This window comes from Lissotriton helveticus, chromosome 9, assembly GCF_964261635.1.
Source record: "Lissotriton helveticus chromosome 9, aLisHel1.1, whole genome shotgun sequence".
Taxonomy (NCBI): Eukaryota; Metazoa; Chordata; class Amphibia; order Caudata; family Salamandridae; genus Lissotriton; species Lissotriton helveticus.
In genome coordinates, this window is record NC_136070.1 from 100,935,650 (window position 1) to 100,957,679 (window position 22,030).

Sequence of the window (22,030 nt, forward strand, 5' to 3'; positions counted from 1 at the left end):
GTGTGTGTGGGCTGCATTTTTGGCTATTTGTGGGTAATGATAACAGTGAATTTAAAATATAACATATAGCACTTTATATTCAATGATGTTCCTAGGATGAGAGGCCAAATTGGATACAGGCAGGGCCACTGGACAAATTCGACCGCACGCCGTAAACATGAACTTGCCACATAGTTGCCACATTTTACCAAAACGTTTCTAGCTCCAGCAAATCAAAAGTTATTAAAACAATGCCACACCAGTTACTTTACAAATGTAGATTTTACCTGCTAATTGCTGTAATTAGCCAGTCTAAGAGGTGAATAAGTTGACCACATATAGCAACTTTGAATGATGAAGGGGACATGTGCAATTTGGTAGATTTTGCGCGAAATTTTGATCTTGGCAAGCAATTGTGTGGTGTTTTTTTAAAGAATTGACTGCTTATCAATAAAAGAAACTGACTTCAATCAAGTATCAATCAATCAATCAATCAAAGCATTTATATAGCGCACTACTCACCCGGAGGGTCTCAAGGCGCTGGGGGGAGGGGGTCCGTTACTGCTCGAACAGCCAGGTCTTGAGCTGCTTCCTGAAGGCGAGGTGGTCTTGGGTCAGGCGGAGGTGGGTCGGAAGGGAGTTCCAAGTCTTGGCGGCCAGGTAGGAGAAGGACCTTCCTCCTGTGGTGGCTCTTCGGATGCGGGGGACGGCGGCGAGGGCGTGGCTGGTCGATCGAAGCTGGCGTTTGGGAGCGTAGAAGTTGAGGCGGCTGTTGAGGTATCCTGGGCCTTGGTTGTGTAGGGCTTTGTGTGCGTGGGTGAGGAGCCGGAAGGTGATTCTCTTGTTGACCGGGAGCCAGTGCAGGTCTCTCAGGTGTCCGGAGATGTGGCTGCGGCGGGGGATGTCCAGGATGAGTCGTGCTGAGGTGTTCTGGATCCGCTGGAGTCTCTTCTGGAGTTTGGTGGTGGTTCCGGCGTATAGGGAGTTGCCGTAGTCCAGACGGCTGGTGACAAGGGCCTGGGTGACCGTCTTCCTGGTCTCGGTGGGGATCCATCGGAAGATCTTACGTAGCATGCGCAGGATGTTGAAGCACGACGAGGAGACGGCGTTGACTTGTCTGGTCATGGAGAGGGAGGAGTCCAGGATGAAGCCCAGGTTGCGTGCGTGGTCTGTGGGTTTGGGTGCGCTGCCCAGGGCGGGGGGCCACCAGGAGTCGTCCCAGGCGGAGGGTGATGATCCCAGGATGAGGACTTCCGTCTTGTCCGAGTTCAGTTTCAGGCGGCTGTTCGACATCCATTTGGCTACGTCTGTCATCCCTTCGTGCAGGTTGGCTCTGGCGGTGGCGGGGTCGTTGGTGAGGGAGAGGATCAGCTGGGTGTCGTCGGCGTAGGAGATGATGTTGAGGTTGTGCTGGCGTGCGATGGCTGCGAGGGGGCTCATGTAGACGTTGAAGAGTGTTGGGCGGAGCGAGGAGCCTTGAGGAACGCCGCAGATGACTTCGGTGGCCTCCGATCTGAACGGGGGGAGGCGGACTCTCTGTGTCCTTCCGGCGAGGAAGGAGATGATCCACTCCAGTGCCTTCTCCTGGATTCCGACGTTGCTGAGGCGCTGTACTAGGGTACGGTGGCAGACTGTCGAAGGCCCCGGAGAGGTCCAGGAGGATGAGGGCCGCTGTTTCTCCATTGTCGAGCAGGGCTCGGATGTCATCGGTAGCTGCGATCAGGGCGGTCTCGGTGCTGTGGTTGGCCCGGAAGCCAGACTGCGAGAGGTCGAGGGAACCGTTCGTCTCGAGGAAGGCGGCCAGTTGCTTGTTGACGGTCTTCTCGATGACTTTTGCCGGAAATGGGAGCAGCGAGATGGGGCGGTAGTTCTTGAGGTCGGTGGGGTCGGCTGATGGCTTCTTAAGTAGAGCGCTGAGTTCGGCGTGCTTCCAGCTCTCCGGGAAAGTGGCGGTGTCGAAGGAGGTGTTGATGATGTTCCGCAGGTGGGGTGCGATGACAGCGTCGGCCTTGTTGAAGACTTGGTGAGGGCAGGGGTCTGTCGGAGATCCGGAGTGGATGGAGTTCATCGTGCGGATGGTGTCTTCGGTGCTGATCGGGGTCCAGGCGCGGAGGGTGGTGGTGGGGGGCTGTGGTTCGGTCGTGGCGTGCGTCGGTTGAGTGCTGAAGCTGTTGTGTATGTCCGCGATCTTGTTGTGGAAGTAGGAGGCGAGGGAGTTGCAGAGGTCTTGCGAAGGGGTGATGTCGTTGTTTCCGGCGTTGGGGTTGGAGAGCTCTTTCACAATGTTGAAGAGTTCCTTGCTGTTGTGTGCGTTGTTGTCCAGTCGTTCCTTGAATGCGGTTTTCTTGGTGGCGTGGATCAGTTGGTGGTGTTTTCGGGTGGCGAGCTTGAGGGCAGTCATGTTGTCCGGTGTTGGGTCTCTGCGCCAGGTTTTCTCGAGTGCTCTGCAGTTCTTCTTGGAGCTCTTGAGTTCGTCGTTAAACCATGGGGCTTTCTTGCTGCCGGGTCTGCTCGGCGGGGTCTTCAGAGGGGCGAGGTCGTCTGCGCAGTCGCTGATCCATTTCGTGAGGTTGGTGGCCGCTTGGCTGGGGTTCGTTGTGCTGGTGGGAGGGTTCTTGCTCAGGGAAGTAGCGAGCTGGTCTGCAGTGATCTTGTTCCAGCTTCTGCGGGGAACCTGTTGCTGGTGATGGTGGAACGTGGTCCTTCTGAAGCTGAAGTGGACGCAGCTGTGGTCCGTCCAGTGGAGTCCCGTGGCGTGGCTGAAGGCGATGTCCTTGCGGCAAGAGAAGACTGGGTCGAGTGTGTGTCCGGCGTAGTGGGTGGTGGTGGTCACCAGTTGCTTGAGTCCGAGGTTGGCGAGGTTGTCCAGCAGGGTGGTGGTGTTGCGGTTGTTGTTGTTCTCCAGGTGGAAGTTGAGGTCCCCGAGGAGGATGTAGTCGGCGGAGGGGAGGGCGTGTGGGCTGATGAAGTCGGCGATGTCTTCGCTGAATTGTGTGCGTGGTCCCGGGGGTCTGTAGATGAGGGTGCCTTTGAGGGTGGTCTTGGGGTTGACGTGGATCTGGAAGTGCAGGTGTTCGGTGGGTGCGAGGGTGTCGTCGGTGTCGGTCGTGATGCGGATGGTGTTCCTGTGGATGATGGCGATGCCTCCTCCTGTCTGGTTGACGCGATCCCTCCGGATGATCTTGTAGCCGTCCGGGATGGCGATGGCGATGTCGGGCGCTGAGGAGGCGTTCATCCAGGTTTCTGTGAGGAAGGCGACGTCTGGGGCTGTGGTGTCGAGCAGGTTCCAGAGCTCGACGGCGTGTCTGTGGACGGAGCGGGTGTTGAGCAGGATGCACTTCAGGTGGGTGCTGCTGGAGTTCGGCTTGGAGGGTGCTGGTGTAGCGTGGGTCCGGTTGCAGGTGAACTTGCAGGAGTGGCAGCTGAAGGGTCCGTGTGTGCGTCTCGGTGTGGCTCGGTAGCAGCCCGGGATTCGGCCGGTGTTGAGTGCGTTGAGTACGGTGGCGTCGTAGGTCCGTCGGGTCGGCTTCCGTCGGAGGGGGCCAGGGGGTCTGGCGCTGGGCGCGGTCCAGGCGCGGACGGGCGCAGACGGGCTTACCTTTGGCGCACCTTTGGCGCTCATTCGGTGCTCCCGCTGCGCGTGTCCGCTGCGCGGTCGCTCTGGGGGCGTCATAAGTAAGGAGCCGGGTGGGCGGGTCAGCTGGGTGGCGGGAGCGGGGCGGCCAATGGGCTGGTGGTGGGCGGGGCCGCAGGGAGGCAGCGGCGGGACCTCTGGACGGCAGGCGGCTGGGTCGGTGTCCCTGGGTCAAGCGTGGGAGGCAGGGGGAGATCCGGGCGGCCCAGCGGCGGCTGGGTCGCTCAGCGGCAAACAGGAAGCAGGCAGCGGCAGGCGTGGGAAGCAAGGGGGTGACCCGGCCTCGTTAAAGGTGCAGTGGCCACTCCCTAGCTGACCCCGCGGACCCCTTAAGTAAGGAGCCGGGTGGGCGGGTCAGCTGGGCGGCGGGAGCGGGGCGGCCAAAGGGCTGGTGGTGGGCGGGGCCGCAGGGAGGCAGCGGCGGGACCTCTGGACGGCAGGCGGCTGGGTCGGTGTCCCTGGGTCAAGCGTGGGAGGCAGGGGGAGATCCGGGCGGCCCACCGGCGGCTGGGTCGCTCAGCGGCAAACAGGAGGCAGGCAGCGGCAGGCGTGGGAAGCAAGGGGGTGACCCGGCCTTGTTAAAGGCGCAGTGGTCACTCCCTAGCTGACCCCGCGGACCCCTTAAGTAAGGAGCCGGGTGGGCGGGTCAGCTGGGTGGCGGGAGCGGGGCGGCCAATGGGCTGGTGGTGGGCGGGGCCGCAGGGAGACAGCGGCGGGACCTCTGGACGGCAGGCAGCTGGGTCGGTGTCCCTGGGTCAAGCGTGGGAGGCAGGGGGAGATACGGGCGGCCCAGCGGCGGCTGGGTCGCTCAGCGGCAAACAGGAGGCAGGCAGCGGCAGGCGTGGGAAGCAAGGGGGTGACCCGGCCTCGTTAAAGGCGCAGTGGTCACTCCCTAGCTGACCCCGCGGACCCCTTAAGTAAGAAGCCGGGTGGGCGGGTCAGCTGGGTGGTGGGAGCGGGGCGGCCAATGGGCTGGTGGTGGGCGGGGCCACAGGGAGGTAGCAGCAGGACCTCTGGACGGCAGGCGGCTGGGTCGGTGTCCCTGGGTCAAGCGTGGGAGGCAGGGGGAGATCCGGGCGGCCCAGCGGCGGCTGGGTCGCTCAGCGGCAAACAGGAGGCAGGCAGCGGCAGGCGTGGGAAGCAAGGGGGTGACCCGGCCTCGTAACACCACCATCTGCCTCATTTTCATCTGGGAAGCTATTTATTCAATACATTGTTCTAATTTTCTTAAATATGATGTACTAGGACATTTATACTAGAAAATACATGTTGTTCTGTGTGCAGGGTCAACTTTGTTTACTCTGGACTTTTTCCTTTTGCCTAAATATGTTGTACTAGGACATCAATACTAGAGAGTTCTGGCTCATCTCAGGTGCAGGGTCATTCTTTGTTTATCCTGTGATTCTGGGCAAATCAATTAATCTCCCTGTGCCTAACAAAAATGAATGTGTCCTCATGTAATGAAACTGGTGCTATGTAATGTGCTCTGATACCAGATGTCTTCGGGTCTAGTTCGCGCTATATAAAACGTAACAAAAAATTAATACATTTAAAAGCGTGGTGCGGACGGCAAGATGGCGGTCTGGCTCTAGACCGCGTAGCAGCAGCACACCTGAGCTCCGCCATCACCAGAGGAATGTAACTACCCGTTACTATCGACTTTTCTCTACACCTTCCTGAACAGAATTCTACCTGTACGCTAATTACGGGGGGAAGTGCTAGAGCAGTTTAAACAATATAAGGTACTTTACAAAGAGAAATGAACTCTTCGGAAACGCCTCATCCAGAAGCTCATTTTCTCTCATCACTATACATGCTCATCGGCTGGGCAGCGTTTACGATTCTTACCGCCTCGCCGCTCCTGTTGTTCCCGCGATACGTTTCACCCGCTGACTCAGAGTGACTGTTCTGGGGAGGGTCACGAAATACCACATCAAAAGTGCTCTGCCAGAACTTCTTACTTTTCTGAGCCCTTCTCCATGCCGCCAAAGACAGCATCGGCTGCCTCGGCTGCCGCAGCGAGAGCCAGAGTTGCCAAAGCCGCTAGAACCCTCCATGAAGAAACTGAACGTCAGCAGCGGAGTGAGCAGCTGCAGAATGGAGGCGGGCCAGTGAACGTACCTTCTTCCACGGGAAAGGCGAAGTAGAGGGGAAAGAAGCATCAAGCGTCAGTAACGGATTGCTCTCCGAGGCAGGAGGTATTGGCCTCTAGGAGAAAATTAAACAAAGACAGCGTTCAATCTTCAGCCACCCCCGGCAGTACAGTGATGGATTTGTTTAGGAAAAAACAAGGATTTCACAATAAAACACAAACATCAGCTTTAAGCCCACAGACACAAAATCTGGAAACTGGAGTGGTTAACTCAGGCAGTGGGACGGATTCTACAGACCGGCAAATGATTAATTTCCAGATTCTCGCAGCAGGATCAATAAATGAAATAAATGAATTATCTGATATCCAGATCCCAATGTCGCCTGGAACTGTAAGTACTGCTACTATTCGGGGGACTGGTGAGTCTGAAAAAACGGCTGAGACTATTGAGATTGTCAACCAATGTTTAGGGGGGCAAAGTATGTCTTTCTCTGGAGCAGGCGAAAATATAATGGGGGTGGAGCAATTCAAAAAGGTTAACATCCCTGCTATTCTTCCCTCTAATGAGGGTTTAAATCAAAATACATCTGATACCCCTCAAGCAACGCCAGTTGTAGTGGCCTCAGGTTCTGTAGTAAATGAAATAAATGTCCCTCCGGCTCAGATGTTGTCAGAAAGCGCTAATAATCCCACTGGATCCGGCAAATCTGTTCAAGATTTAAGATTCGTGACCTCAATAGACAATCTAATACCTGAGGGGGATAAGGAAATAAGTGATTTCTACTCTTTCTCTGATGGGCCAGATGCAAAGGTAGAATGGTCGGATGAAACCGAGCTCGATGGGGAGTCTATGTCTGGCACCTCAGAGGATTGCAGTGCTGAAGAGAGCATGAAACTGAATACTGTTAGATCTAAACCAGTCTTGACATCCAGATTTAAACATCGTGGTGTAGGGGGCTCAGCTGAGGGCCACCCTATGTCTATCCAGCCTCCTTCTATTATTCAAGGATCAGACAATGCCAATAGTTCTGAGCTTCCTTCGACAGCCGTTGAGACTATTCTACAGGCTATTGCAGCTCACAGGGAAGAGACAGCCCTCGACAGCAAAAGATCGCAAGCTGCTCTTTGCAAAATGCAAGGGGTGGTCAGAAAGCTCTCAAAGACCTGTAACTCATTTGGAGAAAGGGTCACGGAGATTGAAGCAAGGGTGCTTTCCAATGAGAATGAGGCTACAGTGAACTCAGAAAAGATCAAGCTACAAGAAGCAGAGTTAACTGATATCAAATGGATGCTTGAAGATTTTGAAAATCGTCAGCGCAAGAATAATTTGCGCATACTAGGAGTTCCAGAGAAAATCGAGGGGGAAAATGTGCGTGCTTTTGTGGTGAGGTTGTTTAAGGAGTCACTACCCGAATTGACAAATTGGAACTGGGAACGCTGAAATTCAACGAGCTCATTGGATGCCATTCAACCCACCACCCAAACCTGGAACCTACCCACGAGCAATACTGGTTTATTTTGGGAACTTTTTGTTAAGACAGACAGTTGCTGAGAAAGCTAGACCAGATCAGATCATAAACTTACGTTTAATGACTTCTCATATTTACGCGACCAGACTTTTGCCATGCCACGGTCGAAAGGCGCTGGCGACTGCGGTCATTAATTAAGCCTTTTCAGGATAAAGGAGCCCAGGCCTTCCTGAACAATCCAGCACGGTTAAAAGTTGTCCGTGGTGGCCAGACAAAATTCTTTCTTTCCGAGATAAAAGCAAAAGCTTTTCTGGATGAGATATAACAAGTGGGAGTAATCAACATATGGATTGATCGTACAGGTTTATTAGGAAGAAAGGGATGACTGAATGAATCAGTGGAGGTGTATTGAAAGTAATCAGAAGGTTATGGTTGCATTATAATGAGAGCTTTAGAATCTCTACTGTTTCATAATTAGTAACTCTCTGGTGGCTTACTTTTCTTTTATCTAGTTTCTTTTTTTTTCATATCTTAAGGTGGTAGCTCGGGTGTCTTACTGCTTTTCATCACCCAGACTCTTATGGAGTCTGTTTGTCTATGTTTTGGGGGGGTGTTGTGGGGTGGGTTGGGGGGTGGGGGGGGCGAGGCAGGGGAGGGAAAAATTCGAATTTAAAAAAAGAACCAGTTGTATCATCAAGAGTCATATTGTCTTTTTGCCTTTTTTTTTGTTGCTTTCACAAATAAAACAGAGTTAAAGAGAAAGAAGTTGTGGTATCTCAATAAACAGGATTTTAGGAAGGCTGCTGGGTTTAAATGTTTTATAAAGCAATGGGTAGGTTGAATATTCAAACCTGGAATGTTGGAGGTTTATTAACTGCAGATAAACGACATCGACTGGGAGAATTAATGAGCTTAAACCCTGTTGATATTTTATGCCTCCAGGAGACGCATGTGCCATGGGCCAAGAGATAAATGTTGAGATTAAAGGGATATAATCTATTGGTAACATCTACACAAACATCGAACATTAGGGGTGTAGCGATCTTAGCTAAAACGTCTCTGGGTGAGGTATTACGTCAGCTTTCAGATCCGTATGGTAGATGGGCGATTGTGAAGCTTGCCCTCGGTATTACTATCTGTACTATCTATGGTTCTAACCAAGATGATCCCGCAGTCTTTGAACATCTAGAATTAGAGCTCGCTACATGGCAGGGCCCACTTTGTATATGTTGTGTTTTTAATATCTCACTCAAGCTACAATCGCGTAAATATACTGGTCGTAAGCCCAAGGTTTACAAAGCTATTAAAAGACTGTCAGATAGCTTTGGCCTAACCGACATATGGGCTCATCCGATGCAACAGGATCCAGGGTTTACCTACTTCTCATGTCCTCACCAGAAGCACGTTCGGATAGATTATATGCTTGTTTCCAGTGATCTAGCCTCACAATCTTTAATTAGTAAATGTCCAAAAATAATTTCAGACCACAACACACTTATTCTTACAATTAATGTCGAAGCCCCATTTAGACAGCATAGGCCGTGGACGTTTGATCGCAAACTCTTGGCTAATAAGGATTATATTATTTTTATTAAAAACTGGGCTGAAGAATTTATTAATAACAATCGATTTAGTGCGTCAAGGAATATAGTCTGGGATTGTTTTAAATCTCCTCTTAGGGGAGAAACAATTAGTTTTCAAAGTAGGGCTAGAAAACAATCAAATAACGAATATAATTTAAAAATACAAGCCCTGGCTAAAGCAGAAGAAGAGCATACCACACTAATCTCGCAGGGCCGAGATGGTAAACATGCTATGTACCAAGTAGCAGTTTTGAAATCAGAACTCAACTGAAGTCTTAGTCAGAAAGCAGCAGAAACATATAGAGCTCACAGGAAGGATGTTTATTAGAGTGGCGAAAGGGTTGGTAAGCAGCTCGCACTACACACTAGACAGAAGAATGTTTTTAACAATATTAGTTCTATAGAGGATAGAGGTCAGTCTTACACACAAACCCCAGATATTATCTACTCCTTCCAACAATACTATCAGAAGCTATATACAGAGGACTTAGTTATGAGTGAAAGAGAATCATGTTTATATCTTAATAATCTTCTCAACAATCTTGAAGTTGGGAGAATATTAGATGATGCTTCTCGGGAGGATCTCGAAAAAGAAATTACATTGGCTGAGGTTATGGCAGCTCTTTCATCACTCTCATCTGGTAAAGCTGCCGGCCCTGATAAGATACCCCTAGACCTATACAAAATACTGAGCTGTCAACTTGGTCCCACACTTCATGATTTATTTTTAGGGATACAATGGAACGGGGTTCCCCCCGAATCTTGGAACGAGACTAATATAATTGTCTTCCCTAAAAAAGGTAAATCCCCAGAGCAACTAACTTCTTATCGTCCCATTTCATTAATTAATTCGGACTCCAAATTATATGCTAAAGTGATGGCAGTTCGTCTTAGTGGGGTCATAGAGCGTCTGGTCTCCCCGTGGCAGCATGGGTTTGTCCCTGGTAAGGGCACCACCGATCACACACGTAGGGCTATTGCCTTATTTGATGCCATGTCTGTTACGGGGGGGCCGGATGTCTATGATCCTACTAGATGCCGAAAAGGCCTTTGATCGCGTCTCATGGAATTTCCTATGGGCGGTTCTGGCACGAAATAATTTTGGCCCCAAATTTATTAAGTCCATCAAATCTATGTACCTATCCCCCAAGGCAAAATTACAGATGATGGGTTCGGAATCTGGCTACATTAACATCTCCAGGGGCACCAGGCAAGGGTGCCCCTGCTCACCTTTATTATTTGCACTTTATATAAACCCTTTAATTTCAAAGTTTTTGGATAGCCAGGTAATCAAACCGGTTATCTGCGGGCAATTTGAGACAAAAGTTTTGGCATATGCCGATGATATTGCGATTATTACATCTGATCCGATGGAGGCTATGAATGAAGTAGAGAATTTGACGCGTGAGTATATTAATTACTCAGGATATTCCCTAAATAAGGCGAAGACAATTATATTATGTACGGACAATATTATTTTTTCGGATCAACGGAGAGCCAGTAAGGCTACGTATTTGGGTGTTACTATCAGCCCTAATACCAAATCTATACCTAATCTTAATTTTGATCCACTCCTTGTTACTATTAAAAATGACTTGGATCGTGTAAATAGTCTTCACCTATCGATTATAGGTAGAGGCAATTTTTTGAAAATGAATGTTTTACCCAGGTTTTTATATTTATTCCGAGCGATCCCTCTCGTCATTGATGATAAGACACTAAAAACATTTAACTCTATTATGTCCAAATTTGTATGGCACCAAGGCAAGATCAGGAGATCCCATAAACTTCTTTCACTACCACAGAATAGAGGCGGGCTCACCATTCCTAATACTATTCTATACTGTTGGGCTACATTCCTTCAACATCAATAGATATACACCTCTTTGGCACTCAAAGGTTACATTGGGCCTTGATTTTGATGTTATATCTAGGAAATGGGAAATGCTGGGAATTAGGACAGTTAATGATTTTTTGTGTAAAGAATTTGTAACTACTTTTTCTGATTTAAAGCTGAAATATCAATTGTCTAATGGAGATTATCTTAAATTTGTACAAGTTTTTGCTAGGCTTAAAGCAAGAGAATCAACTATTTGTTTGCTAAGCATAGAAATTATCGATGCAATGAATAGATCAAGTAAAAGAATTGGAATATTATATGATATCCTTCTGACCAAAATTCAAGATGATTTAGAAAAAACTGAAACAAGCTGGGCTGTTAAATTAGGAAACCCAGATGTGGATATTGATAGAGGTGTAGAACAGACCCACAGCCTTCTTATATCAAGTAATCTTCAGGCACAGCTTTTTAAAACTATATTTAGTCTTTATTATACTCCCGCTAAATTATTTGCATGGGGTAAAAGGGAAAATGATTTATGTCCCAGATGTCTACAGGGACCAGCTACTCTAATTCGTATGTTTAGTAGCTGTAGTGAGCTTGCCCTAATCAAAAGCATGATATCTGACTTCTGGGAAGAGCTATTCGGGCATAGAATTCCGGAGTCTGAGACATTGTACGTACTGGGGTATGATAACTCTGAATCTTTCGAGATCTGAAGAAAGAATGGTATTTATTGGTACAGCTGTATTAAGAATTATTTTGTCCGCACGATGGAAGGATGCTGATCCGCCTAGCTTCCAGATGTGGTTGGCTCGATTTTTAGCTGTCTTTAGTTATGAAACTGCCATATACGCTAGTAGGGGTCTTAAGGCAAGGAAAATGGGTGAGGCGATCTGGCTTCCAGTTACTAAGTGGAAAGCCGGTATTAATCCAATTACTAATAACAGCAATCCGAGTTGAGTCACTAAATGACTAAAACAGACACTGTTCTGTGTAATAATGAATGTACTATTTAAGCAATGTTTACCTTCTGCGTCACCCTATAATCAACTTGTCAAGTCCTTCCCCCTCTTCTATTTAGCATTCATGTACAGTATTTTGTCTCTGTTTCGAATGTCTGTAATTGTACATTTTATGTTTTGACTCTTGTTTGTACTGGTTCAAATAACAAAAAAAAGAAACTAAAAGCGTGGTGCCCCTGTAAATAAAACGTATGTGTGTGAAGTGGGCACCATTGTAATAAAAAAACATAAGTAGGCGCTGTGCTAAATATAATATTTAACAACAAGGGGTGGTGATGGACAGAGTTTCTGAATTAAGCAGAATACTCTCACCCAGTCAAGAGATCAGGGCTAGATCCAACACCGTTTTTAGCTCACTGCACCATCCCAGTTCAGAACCTGGCTATATGCAAATTAGTCTGTTCCTGTCCCAGTGCATGATGGGAACAGGGCAAACCAAACTACCAAGCCAATTCTTACACTGGGAAGGAAACAAGCTTCCGGGGACCGGTTTCTGCCATTTCAGGCGTCGTCGGCCCGGCTTGCTTGAATCCTGATGGTGCAATGAGCAAGGGACTCACATCTGAGTATACCCTTCCACGCTTAGGGTGGACAAAATATTTAACAACAAGGGGTGGTGATGGACAGAGTTTCTGAATTAAGCAGAATACTCTCACCCAGTCAAGAGATCAGGGCTAGATCCAACACCGTTTTTTAGCTCACTGCACCATCCCAGTTCAGAACCTGGCTATATGCAAATTAGTCTGTTCCTGTCCCAGTGCATGATGGGAACAGGGCAAACTAAACTACCAAGCCAATTCTTACACTGGGAAGGAAACAAGCTTCCGGGGACCGGTTTCTGCCATTTCAGGCGTCGTCGGCCCGGCTTGCTTGAATCCTGATGGTGCAATGAGCAAGGGACTCGCATCTGAGTATACCCTTCCACGCTTAGGGTGGACAAAATATTTAACAACAAGGGGTGGTGATGGACAGAGTTTCTGAATTAAGCAGAATACTCTCACCCAGTCAAGAGATCGGGGCTAGATCCAACACCGTTTTTTAGCTCACTGCACCATCCCAGTTCAGAACCTGGCTATATGCAAATTAGTCTGTTCCTGTGCTAAATATAAAGCATGGTGCCCGTGTACCTTTTATGGTCGTGCAAAGAAAGATGAGAGGGGTGCTGTACTGAAATGTGATGCGCGGCACCCATGTACATTGTAACACTGGCACACATTTTAAACAAGTACTCCCCACAGGAACACATAACAACTACAGCGTAAAGAAACTGTAGTTGACCGGTGCTCCTGAACTAAAAAATGGAAGTGACTTATCGGGAGCGCCACTATTAAGGAGCTAGAAAATACAAGTGACGCAGGAGTGAACCAATTGAAGCAGAAGGCTGGATTACATTTAATATGGAGCGTTAACAGCAGGTCTTGCAAACAGCACATGCGTGCTGGCTAGGATCGATCTAAAAATAACCCATTTGTCTTGTATAGGAAGACCAGATACTTTGGATTTGCCAATACTTGTTTTGTCATGGTAGCAGGGAAAAATATGAGTAACTGTGCCAATGGTGTCTTTATTGACATACTTTGTCACGTCCAAAATGATGTTGCACAAATCTACAGCTAGCACAGAAACACGCGCACCTGGCATCGGTGTTGCTGAAAATACACAGATTCAGTTGGCAGTCTGCATTACTGTGATGCAGTACTCGTCAGTAAGGGACAAAACCTAGGCACATACCTATACCAAAGACTTCATGCAAGACTTCAGCAATCAATCTGTTTTAGTATCATTTGTGTAATCCTGTTAATATGCTTTTTGGCAGATTAAGTAGGTCTTTGAGGGAGACTGCATATACAATGATGAATGAGGGCAAATGCAAAAATCCCACTGACTGAAATGGCAGGAGAAAAGAACAATTGCCCACGGTGATCTACATACTTCAAAGTCTACATTGCCTGCCCATTTAAAAAAGTTTTAACTCCTCAGGCAATTGTACTATTTTTTACTTTTACTCACAGTTACCCAAACCAGGAATCCTGGCCATCTCTTTAAGAAAATCTCTCTGCCACCTGATAATAGAACAAGTGTAAAGAGATCTTAGGAATATGACTGATAATGATAATGATAATGATATTTATAAAGCGCACGAATACCAAATGGTGTCTCGGCGCTAGAACCATGAACAGACACCCCGCCAGCCCCCCTCACTGAAACAACCAGGTTTTCAATTTTTTTCTGAAGCCTAAAAGAGAGCTAGCCTTCCTAATTTCTGGTGGCAGCAGGTTCCACAGCTTAGAGGTGCCGTGTTTGAAGCTCCGTCCTCCCCAGTTCAGGGTTCGGATCCTTGGCACTGCAAGTAATTTTGCCCCTGAGGAACGGAGAGATCTGCCTGGCAGATACCAAGCAAAAAGCTCCCTCATGAACAGTGGACCCTTCTGTGTCAAGGCTTTAAAAGCCACACAGAGTGCTTTAAATTTGATACGCTGCCTCACTGGGAGCCAATGAAGCTTCCGAATCTCTTCTGAGATGGATTTGTGCCGGGGTAAACTCAGCAGTAGATGAGCCGCCGAGTTTTGGACAGCCTGAAGTTTTCTCAGGCACTGCGTTTGGGCGTTCAAATACAGCCTGTTGCAGTAATCCAACTTGGACTGTATCAGGGAGGCGATGACCACTTTCCTGGTTTCCTCCGCAATATAGGGAAGTACCTTCCTGATTTTTTTTTATCAGGAAGTGAGAGGCAGACACGATGGCATTTGTTTGAGGAATAAATGTAAGCCTATTGTCTATCAAAATGCCCAGGTTTTTAGTCTTTGCCGTAGGGACGGGCGGGAGGCCCATTTCCACAGGCCACCAGGGCCTACTCCAGGAAGGTTGCAAGTTGCCAAAAATCAGCACTTCCGTCTTTTCAGAATTTAATTTAAGGCAGTGACTGCTCATCCAGGTGTTAATGGCGGCCATGCAGTTGTAAAACTGCACCGCAGGGGAGCTCTGTTTCTTATGGGCTGCAACCACAATCTGCGAATCATCTGCATATGATGTTAATGAGAAGCCGTGGTCCCTGACAAGAGATGCAAGCTCAGTAACATAGACATTGAACAGCAGGGGGCTCAACGAGCTGCCCTGCGGAACCCCACAAGGCAGCACAAAGGAATCCGAGTTAAATCCGTCAATTGACACCGTTGATCTCCTCTCCTGCAAAAAGGAGGCCAGCAAGGTCAGCGCCATGCCATCCACACCAAGAGTTTTTAGTCTGCGAGTCAGGAGAGTATGATCAACGGTGTCAAATGCGGCGGAAAGGTCAAGTAATATTAATGCCGCTGTACCACCGCCATCCATGACTGCTCTAATTTCTTCGGTCACCTTGATGAGAGCTGTCTCGGTACTATGTTCTTTACGGAAGCCAAACTGAGAGTGGTCCAACAGCCCATTGTCATCAATGAACTGGGACAGTTGGATGTTCATGATCTTGTCCACAATTTTAGCTGGAAGAGGGAGGCGCGCAATGGGGCGATAGTTTGAAGTCATGGAAGCATTCAAGGAGGGTTTGTTACTCGACTTAGGTCACAACTAGACTGTGTCAAAAACGTCTCAACTTTAATCACTTCACAGAATGCAACCACAAAGACAATCGAATAAAGTGTATTTGACTGACTGACTGACTGACTGACAATTTGGTCATACTTTGAATTTAGAAAAAAATTAACACAAGAACATTTTGTTTTGAGGAAATAGAAAATCAAGGAATGTATTTGTAACTCTCCATCCTTGAAAGAGCAGAAAGAGAAAGTATTTAAAAGCATCAGGTGGGACCTTTGAAGCTGTAGGGACACATGTGGTTGAATATAACCAGCAGCATTTATTTTGTTTCACTTTTTCAGATTCCCAATCGCATGGTCTTCCATGTTGTGTAATCTGCCTGTAGTTTATTTGGCTCCCTATTCAGTCAAATGATCTTTATTCGGATTATCAATACATCCATAAAAGTACATACAGGTAAAAATGCATTAAGACAGTTTAAAAACATATATAAATAAGCTAATTTATCAAGATAGCATTTAAGCAGCATATATCATAAATCATAAAGTGCGGAGAGCATAGTATACAGTACAAAAAAGATAGTAAAGGGAGAAACATTATTCTATTAGCAACTTAGACATAAGATTCAGGATATGTACTCCCAAAATAATCATTTATATCAAAAGAGATATACAACTAAATCAATAGGCAATTAGGATAAAATAATTAAATGCAAAAAGTGCAACAATGCCATAGTGCTGTTGGCAATTATCCAAACTCCATGCATGACCTCGATTTCACACATCTTTTTATAAAGCAGCTTACAGTATATATAATTTCATCGGTATGCAGCATTTGGAGAAATTTTAAAGCAAAATTAAAATCTCTGAGGTTATATTTACAAAGGGTCGGCCTTAGATATTGACAGGTATACAGTTTGTAAAAGCCACAGAAGAAGAAATAGTGCAATAGACTTTGTTTCCCGCCCTGAGAACAGGGACAGTCCAATGCTTCCAGTTTTTTATTGTAGCCTAGGGGGAAGCTGAGCAAATTTACTATGCTTCCATCCCGAAACCTGAACAAAAGGCTCCGATTCCACTTTCCTATGGGTATTGACAAGTATCTATAAAAATTATTCAGATTAATCAAATTATCACAACTTAGGTCAATAATGAGCTGATATCTAATAACACCAGGTTTAATAGACTCAGATCTCAAGCGATCCTCTTTATATAAGTCAAGTAAAGCCCGTTTAATACTGTGCTTATGGGCGGGTACAATAGAATTCGGGGAACTAAACAAGGAACCCTGACCCACACTCTGCAGGCTATCCTTGACTGCATTAAACCAAGGTATGTGGTGAAAACTATCACTTAACAAACAGTCAGATATTATACTGCGCGTTAAGGACGCTGCTGGATTTAACCATACCTTGATCCAAAAGAGAGCAGGCCTAGACCTAATAAAGTCAACAATGTAAGACAGTCTCAGTTCGTTATGACAAATAAGTGTAGAGGCGCAGGGGACTCCCCCCAGCATCCTCCTACAGAATCTATTTTCCTCAGACTGAAGACCCGTGCTATTGCAGTATCCCCACACTTCTGCGCCATATGTCCCAGTTGGTCGACATTGAGTGCGGTATATGTTAAGTAGGGGTGTTACCACATCTGCCAGTTTCGGTTGTTGGAGGGATAAGATTGAATTAATTGACTTGCCAATTTTATTTCTCGCAAAAGCAGCATGCGGCTGCCAAGAACCTGAGTTAGAGAAGAGTAACCCTAAATAGGGAAAAGTGCTAGTGCATCTTAAAATATTGTTACCAGATTTAATTGATGTAATATTGTACTTTTTTGGTCCGCAGTTCATGATAAAGGATTTTTTAAAATTGGTATTTAAACCAAGATCGGACATAAACGCAACAAACCCCGAAATTAAAATGCGTAAAGCATTCGGGGTTCGCCCCATTAGTACTGCGTCATCCGCATAAAGTAGGGTAGTAATGGGGACGCCATTTATGATTGGAACGTCCTTAATAATTTTACTCAAAGTGCTGCTCAACCCATTGATATATAAAATAAAAAGCAGGGGGGCGAGTACGCAGCCCTGTCTGACACCTCTGCTAATAAGAACATCATTGGACAGATCGCCGTCATTATTTATCCGTACTCTTGCTTTTAAGTCCCTATGTAACTCAGATAAAAAATACACCAGAGAGTCATCCAAACCATAATCAAGCTCCCTATTAATTTTTCTACCACTAAATGTTAAAATGGCTAAGCAAGTTAATCGCCTCCTCCGGCACATCTTATGACCTTCAGGTACTGCTATTAAATCCCAGCAAGGTTTACGGAGCTCTCTACTCTTCTGAGGTCAGCTATTTAGTGCTATTTAGTGCTGTTGAATTGGGTAATGGCCATTTTTTCCATTTACATCACATAGAGACAGCAAACTGTTGTGTGAAGAACATTATGAAAGACTTTTTTATTAGTGCATTTTGAGTAAGTTAGAAATAGGGACTGACATATGATTAGTATAAGTGTAATAGTGAATATGGGTAGCTACGTCGTTATCTTTGTATTTACTTTTTGTTCAATAAAGTGTTAATGATATGAAAGTGAAAAAAGAAACACATTCTTAACGTAGATTTATGTGACTGCAGAGCACTATAGTATTGTATATTATTATTTCAGATTGTAATTTTTCAGTCGTTCACTGCTTGTTTTAATAGTTATTCAATAAAATGTGCAATTACGGTACGCATTACCTTAAATAAAATGTTACTCGACTGTATAGATTAGAAGTTTATACATAAAAAACATGAATAATGAGGTCTGAGGGGGTTATACCTCCTCAAATTAAGTGTGTGTGTGTCTCTATGTCCGTGGGCATGTGAGGACACAGACAAACCCTGACAAAGGCAGATAAACACTATCTTTGTGAGGACTGGGGCGTTAGAAGGACCAGTCACAGTAGTGTTTTTCGGTTATTTCGATTGAGTGCATCAAAAAAATTAAAGTGTGGTTATATTTGTCTCTGTCCACTCTATAACCTACCCTACAATCAAGGCATGCATGGAGTTGGAATAGTAAATACACTTTTCATTACAGTCATTGGCCGGTCCTCATAATAATAGGGTTGTTATGTGCATATGTGGGGGCGCAGCGGCAGTGTATTTATTATGAGGTGCCCCAAGGTGTGTATTATAACAGCTTTCATGCCACTGAGTAGCCTGTGATCCTTATAGGGTCAAAGAACACCTTGCTGACTTTAAAAATCCTTTTATGCACATTCTATGGCTCTTTAGTCTTTATAACGGGTGGGATTGGTGCAAGTGAATGCTGGCATAAAATAACTAAAAACGAGACTACAAGTCTCAGAACACAAACAAAATAAGCGCCTTGACTGGGTGAGATACTTAGCCAAGGACCCCAAAATCCTGAGAGGTCTGCAGCTGCTATGCCTGTAGACCGCACTACGCTGCTGAGGGTCATGTCATGTCTGACCATCACAGGTAGATGGACCCAGGGCAAGAAAGTTAGAGGTCCACCATAGTTTCATTCCTTTCTCTAAGTCATCCTGTTTGAAGATTATAGAGTTTGTGACTGTGAGGTGGCCGACTCCTGCGGCCTTTATTCATACTGTCTCTGTCACAGCTTGGGGGCTGAGATTTATGAAGTGTTAGAGGGACTCTCCAAGAATTGTCAAAGCTGCTACCAGTACCCTCTGCAATCCAGAGCAGTGCCATTCATCCGCATACTTTCAACCGTGTGACGCATTTCTGCATCTACAGTCACACTGGTCAGAGATTTGAGCAGCCTCCTGTGATAATTGGTAACAGGTGAAAAGTGATGCACCTCTCTTATTAGAAATGTGTTACAACTCCAGAATGCACTTGTAATAAGAAAATAATTGGCAGTGTTTGATATGGAGAACATACTGTCCGAGTAAACTATATCATCTTCTTGGAAAGAAAAAGCTTACTGTCTGTGCATGCTGTAAACCTGTGCAAAACATATCACAGTTTAAAGTTGCTTCATACTCTGCTGGAATTCGATATAAAATGCAAACATGTTTTCTTTTCTCTTTCCTTCAGATTAAAGAAAAAGAGAAGGAACTCTTGAATGATGCACAGTTCTACCTGACGGCCACAAAAATACGACAGCGGGTAGACAACGAAGCTGAAAGCCTCAGGCAAAATTATGGAGAGGACAAAAATAAAATGCATGGATCTCACCGACTGGTGTTTAAAGACACAACCTATTCCGTCAAAAGAGGCTCTGCTACTTTGGGACACAAGGATCCCTCTATGAAAGATCTCCATGCTACAGAGGTGATCCGCGTACTGCGAGTAAAGGGGGATGCCTTGGAGAAGGAATTGAGGCAGCTACAGGAAGAATGTCGCACCAAGCTGGAAGCAATTGCAGAAGCATTTGAAGGGGTTGTGTGTATCCCACCACCAAAGACCTAGGACTGCATTTAAAAGAATCTTAAATCTGTATCGTGAATTGGATGGCCTTATGACTATTCCTCAGTCTGATCTAGCAATTTATTGTCTTCCGGTAGCTGAGGCCCAAAGAAGTAATGTGAGATATTAGCGAAAGGAATGCAGGAGACTCAGATTCATCTATTAGTATCTTGCAGAAGCGTACCACATTTCTGCTTCCACGTGGTTAGGCTGTGCCTCCCTGGTGATGACATCATAAATATGATTGGTTAAAGGATTTGGTTCCCTTAGAAAGCTTGGAGGATCACCAGTTGGTTTACAACTTTACAGGTGATGGTATCCATCAATATTGTAAAAATCTGATTTATTCAGCCTTTGGACCAAACCCCTTTAGCGGCTCACAACATATAGCCATCAAGCTCTCAACTATCCAAAAATACTTATTGGTGCATGAATGGCTTGGCCTTTCTTTCACCATACTACTCAACGACCTTCATTAACCTGCTTTTTCAAGTGGATACTTCTAAATATTTTCCCTTTCTATGTTCAGAATCCGTCTTTTTTATAGTCTAGAATTTGGGTTAAGTACCCTCTAAAGCTGATATGTTAAATTGTGTTTCTTCAGCCCTATTATGGTGTCATGGCCTACAGACTGGGAGATAATGGCCTGATCTCAACATTTTACTGATGGGTTGCTGCTTTTAGTTAAGTGTTACATCTTGATGGTTCAATTGCTGAAACTGCTCAAACGGATCATGATTTTTTCAGAGAATATGAGTGCCTTCAGAAGATAACTTCCATGATTGTGTTAGAATTGTGCCATTCTTGAAAGCTTGACTTTTTGGATAAATGCTTTGCTGTGGTTCAAAGCACGTATTCAGAGACTGCTTCTTTCAGGATTATAATTGGAGTCCACTTGTTGAGGTTTTCTATGAAAGCCTTCCTGGGGAAGGAAGAACAGTTTGAGGATCAAGGCAGTAAACAGTCCTTCTCCACCCACGCACCGGATTGGTAAACATCAGCTCCAGTGCTTTCCCTATTAATTTCCTTGTGTTCCCGGTTTGTTTATGCTGCATATTGTAAACTACTCTTACTTCCAGCTCATGGGAATTTGTAAACATCCGGTGGGAGTTATGGAAGCTTCTGCTTCATTTAAAACATGATTTTTGTGAACGCATAATGTCCAACCCGCCCACTTCTTGCTTGACCGCTCTCACACGCCACCAATAGCTTGTTCCCTTGTTTCATTTCAGCAAACAAGGTATAGCAAGAACTTTTGCTAGGGTATCTGTTGTAGCGTCACAGTTAGAACTTCCAAATTTCCCCGGAGGCACATGTGAGAGTGGTATTACCCTTAAGCCACAGCATTTGAAGCAGCAAAGGGTATATCAACAGGAGCTCTAATATGTGTGGCACTGATGGGCCTCCTGAACAGTCAGGAAGGAAATGGTTAAAGACTTTGGCCATTATATAATTTTTTTCTCACCTAAAAGTACCCATTTACAGTCAAAAGTTGTGTCTTTTAGCTGAGCTGAGTGCATAATCCTTAAGAAGTGATGATGAAAAGAGTTGAATACTTTTGTCTTTGCCTTCTCTGATTGTTCTCTTTCAGTGCCTTTTCCCTGCTCATGCCTCTCGCCATCCTTCCTTTTGTGTTTGCTTCCTCTTTTCGTCATTCCCTCACCTTCTTTACCCCCCTCTAACTTTGTCCAGCATTGCATATTTCATAATTAACTTGCATGTATCATTCCACATCGCCAAACCTTATGTTGATAATAATATAGCAATAAAAGCCTCATCATGCATTAAAGGCTGCAAACAGTACTACTTTAGTTGCAGTCGCTCTAGTTGGATAAAACCCAAACTTCAACCAAATCAGAAGCTTGGTGTCCAATACTTGACACTGATCTCTGAAAAAAATAATTTCATATCATGATTTTGCAGGAGGTCCTCTAAGAAGGAGAATTTATCACCTGATACATACTTTCACATACCAATGCATCTCAAACACCACTAGTTCCTGCAGTTTCATGAAGCAGGTTTCCACTATCAATTCAAGGTCTCATCCACTTAAGCTGAACCCCACCCTCCACAGTTTTTTACAAAAGGCGATGCAAATGGATAGTTTTCCTGAGGTGGCAAGGTCATCAAGTATTTCCTTTCTTGGATAGCTGATTAATCAAAGGGAGGTTACTTTGTAAGTCTGAAGCATTCACAGAGGTTTGGCTATTCCTCAAAATAGTTCTCTCTTTGAATGCAAAAAGTCCATCCACTTACATTTAGTTTTTGGGTGCGATTTTGAACACCGCAGCACTGAAGGCTTCCCATCAGGCGAAAGAATCCAATAGCTTCAATCCTTGACACAACAAAACCAAACGTTACCAAATACTTTGCTGCACCTTCATCAATTGGTCAGTTATATCAAACACACAAAAGGTGATGGGAGGAATACTT

The 22,030-nt window shown here is 45.7% G+C and overlaps 1 protein-coding gene across 1 annotated transcript in view; it reads left to right on the forward strand.

Moving 5' to 3' along the window:
- TEDC1 (tubulin epsilon and delta complex 1) overlaps positions 1–21,381 on the forward strand; it is a 496,873-nt gene extending 475,492 nt beyond the window's left edge. Inside the window, exon 8 of the mRNA XM_078659574.1 lies at positions 19,226–21,381. Within this exon, the coding sequence (XP_078515700.1) occupies positions 19,226–19,600 (375 nt within the window). The 3' untranslated portion in view covers positions 19,601–21,381. The remainder of the gene's footprint in view (positions 1–19,225) is intronic.
- The last annotated feature ends 649 nt before the right edge of the window (positions 21,382–22,030 follow it).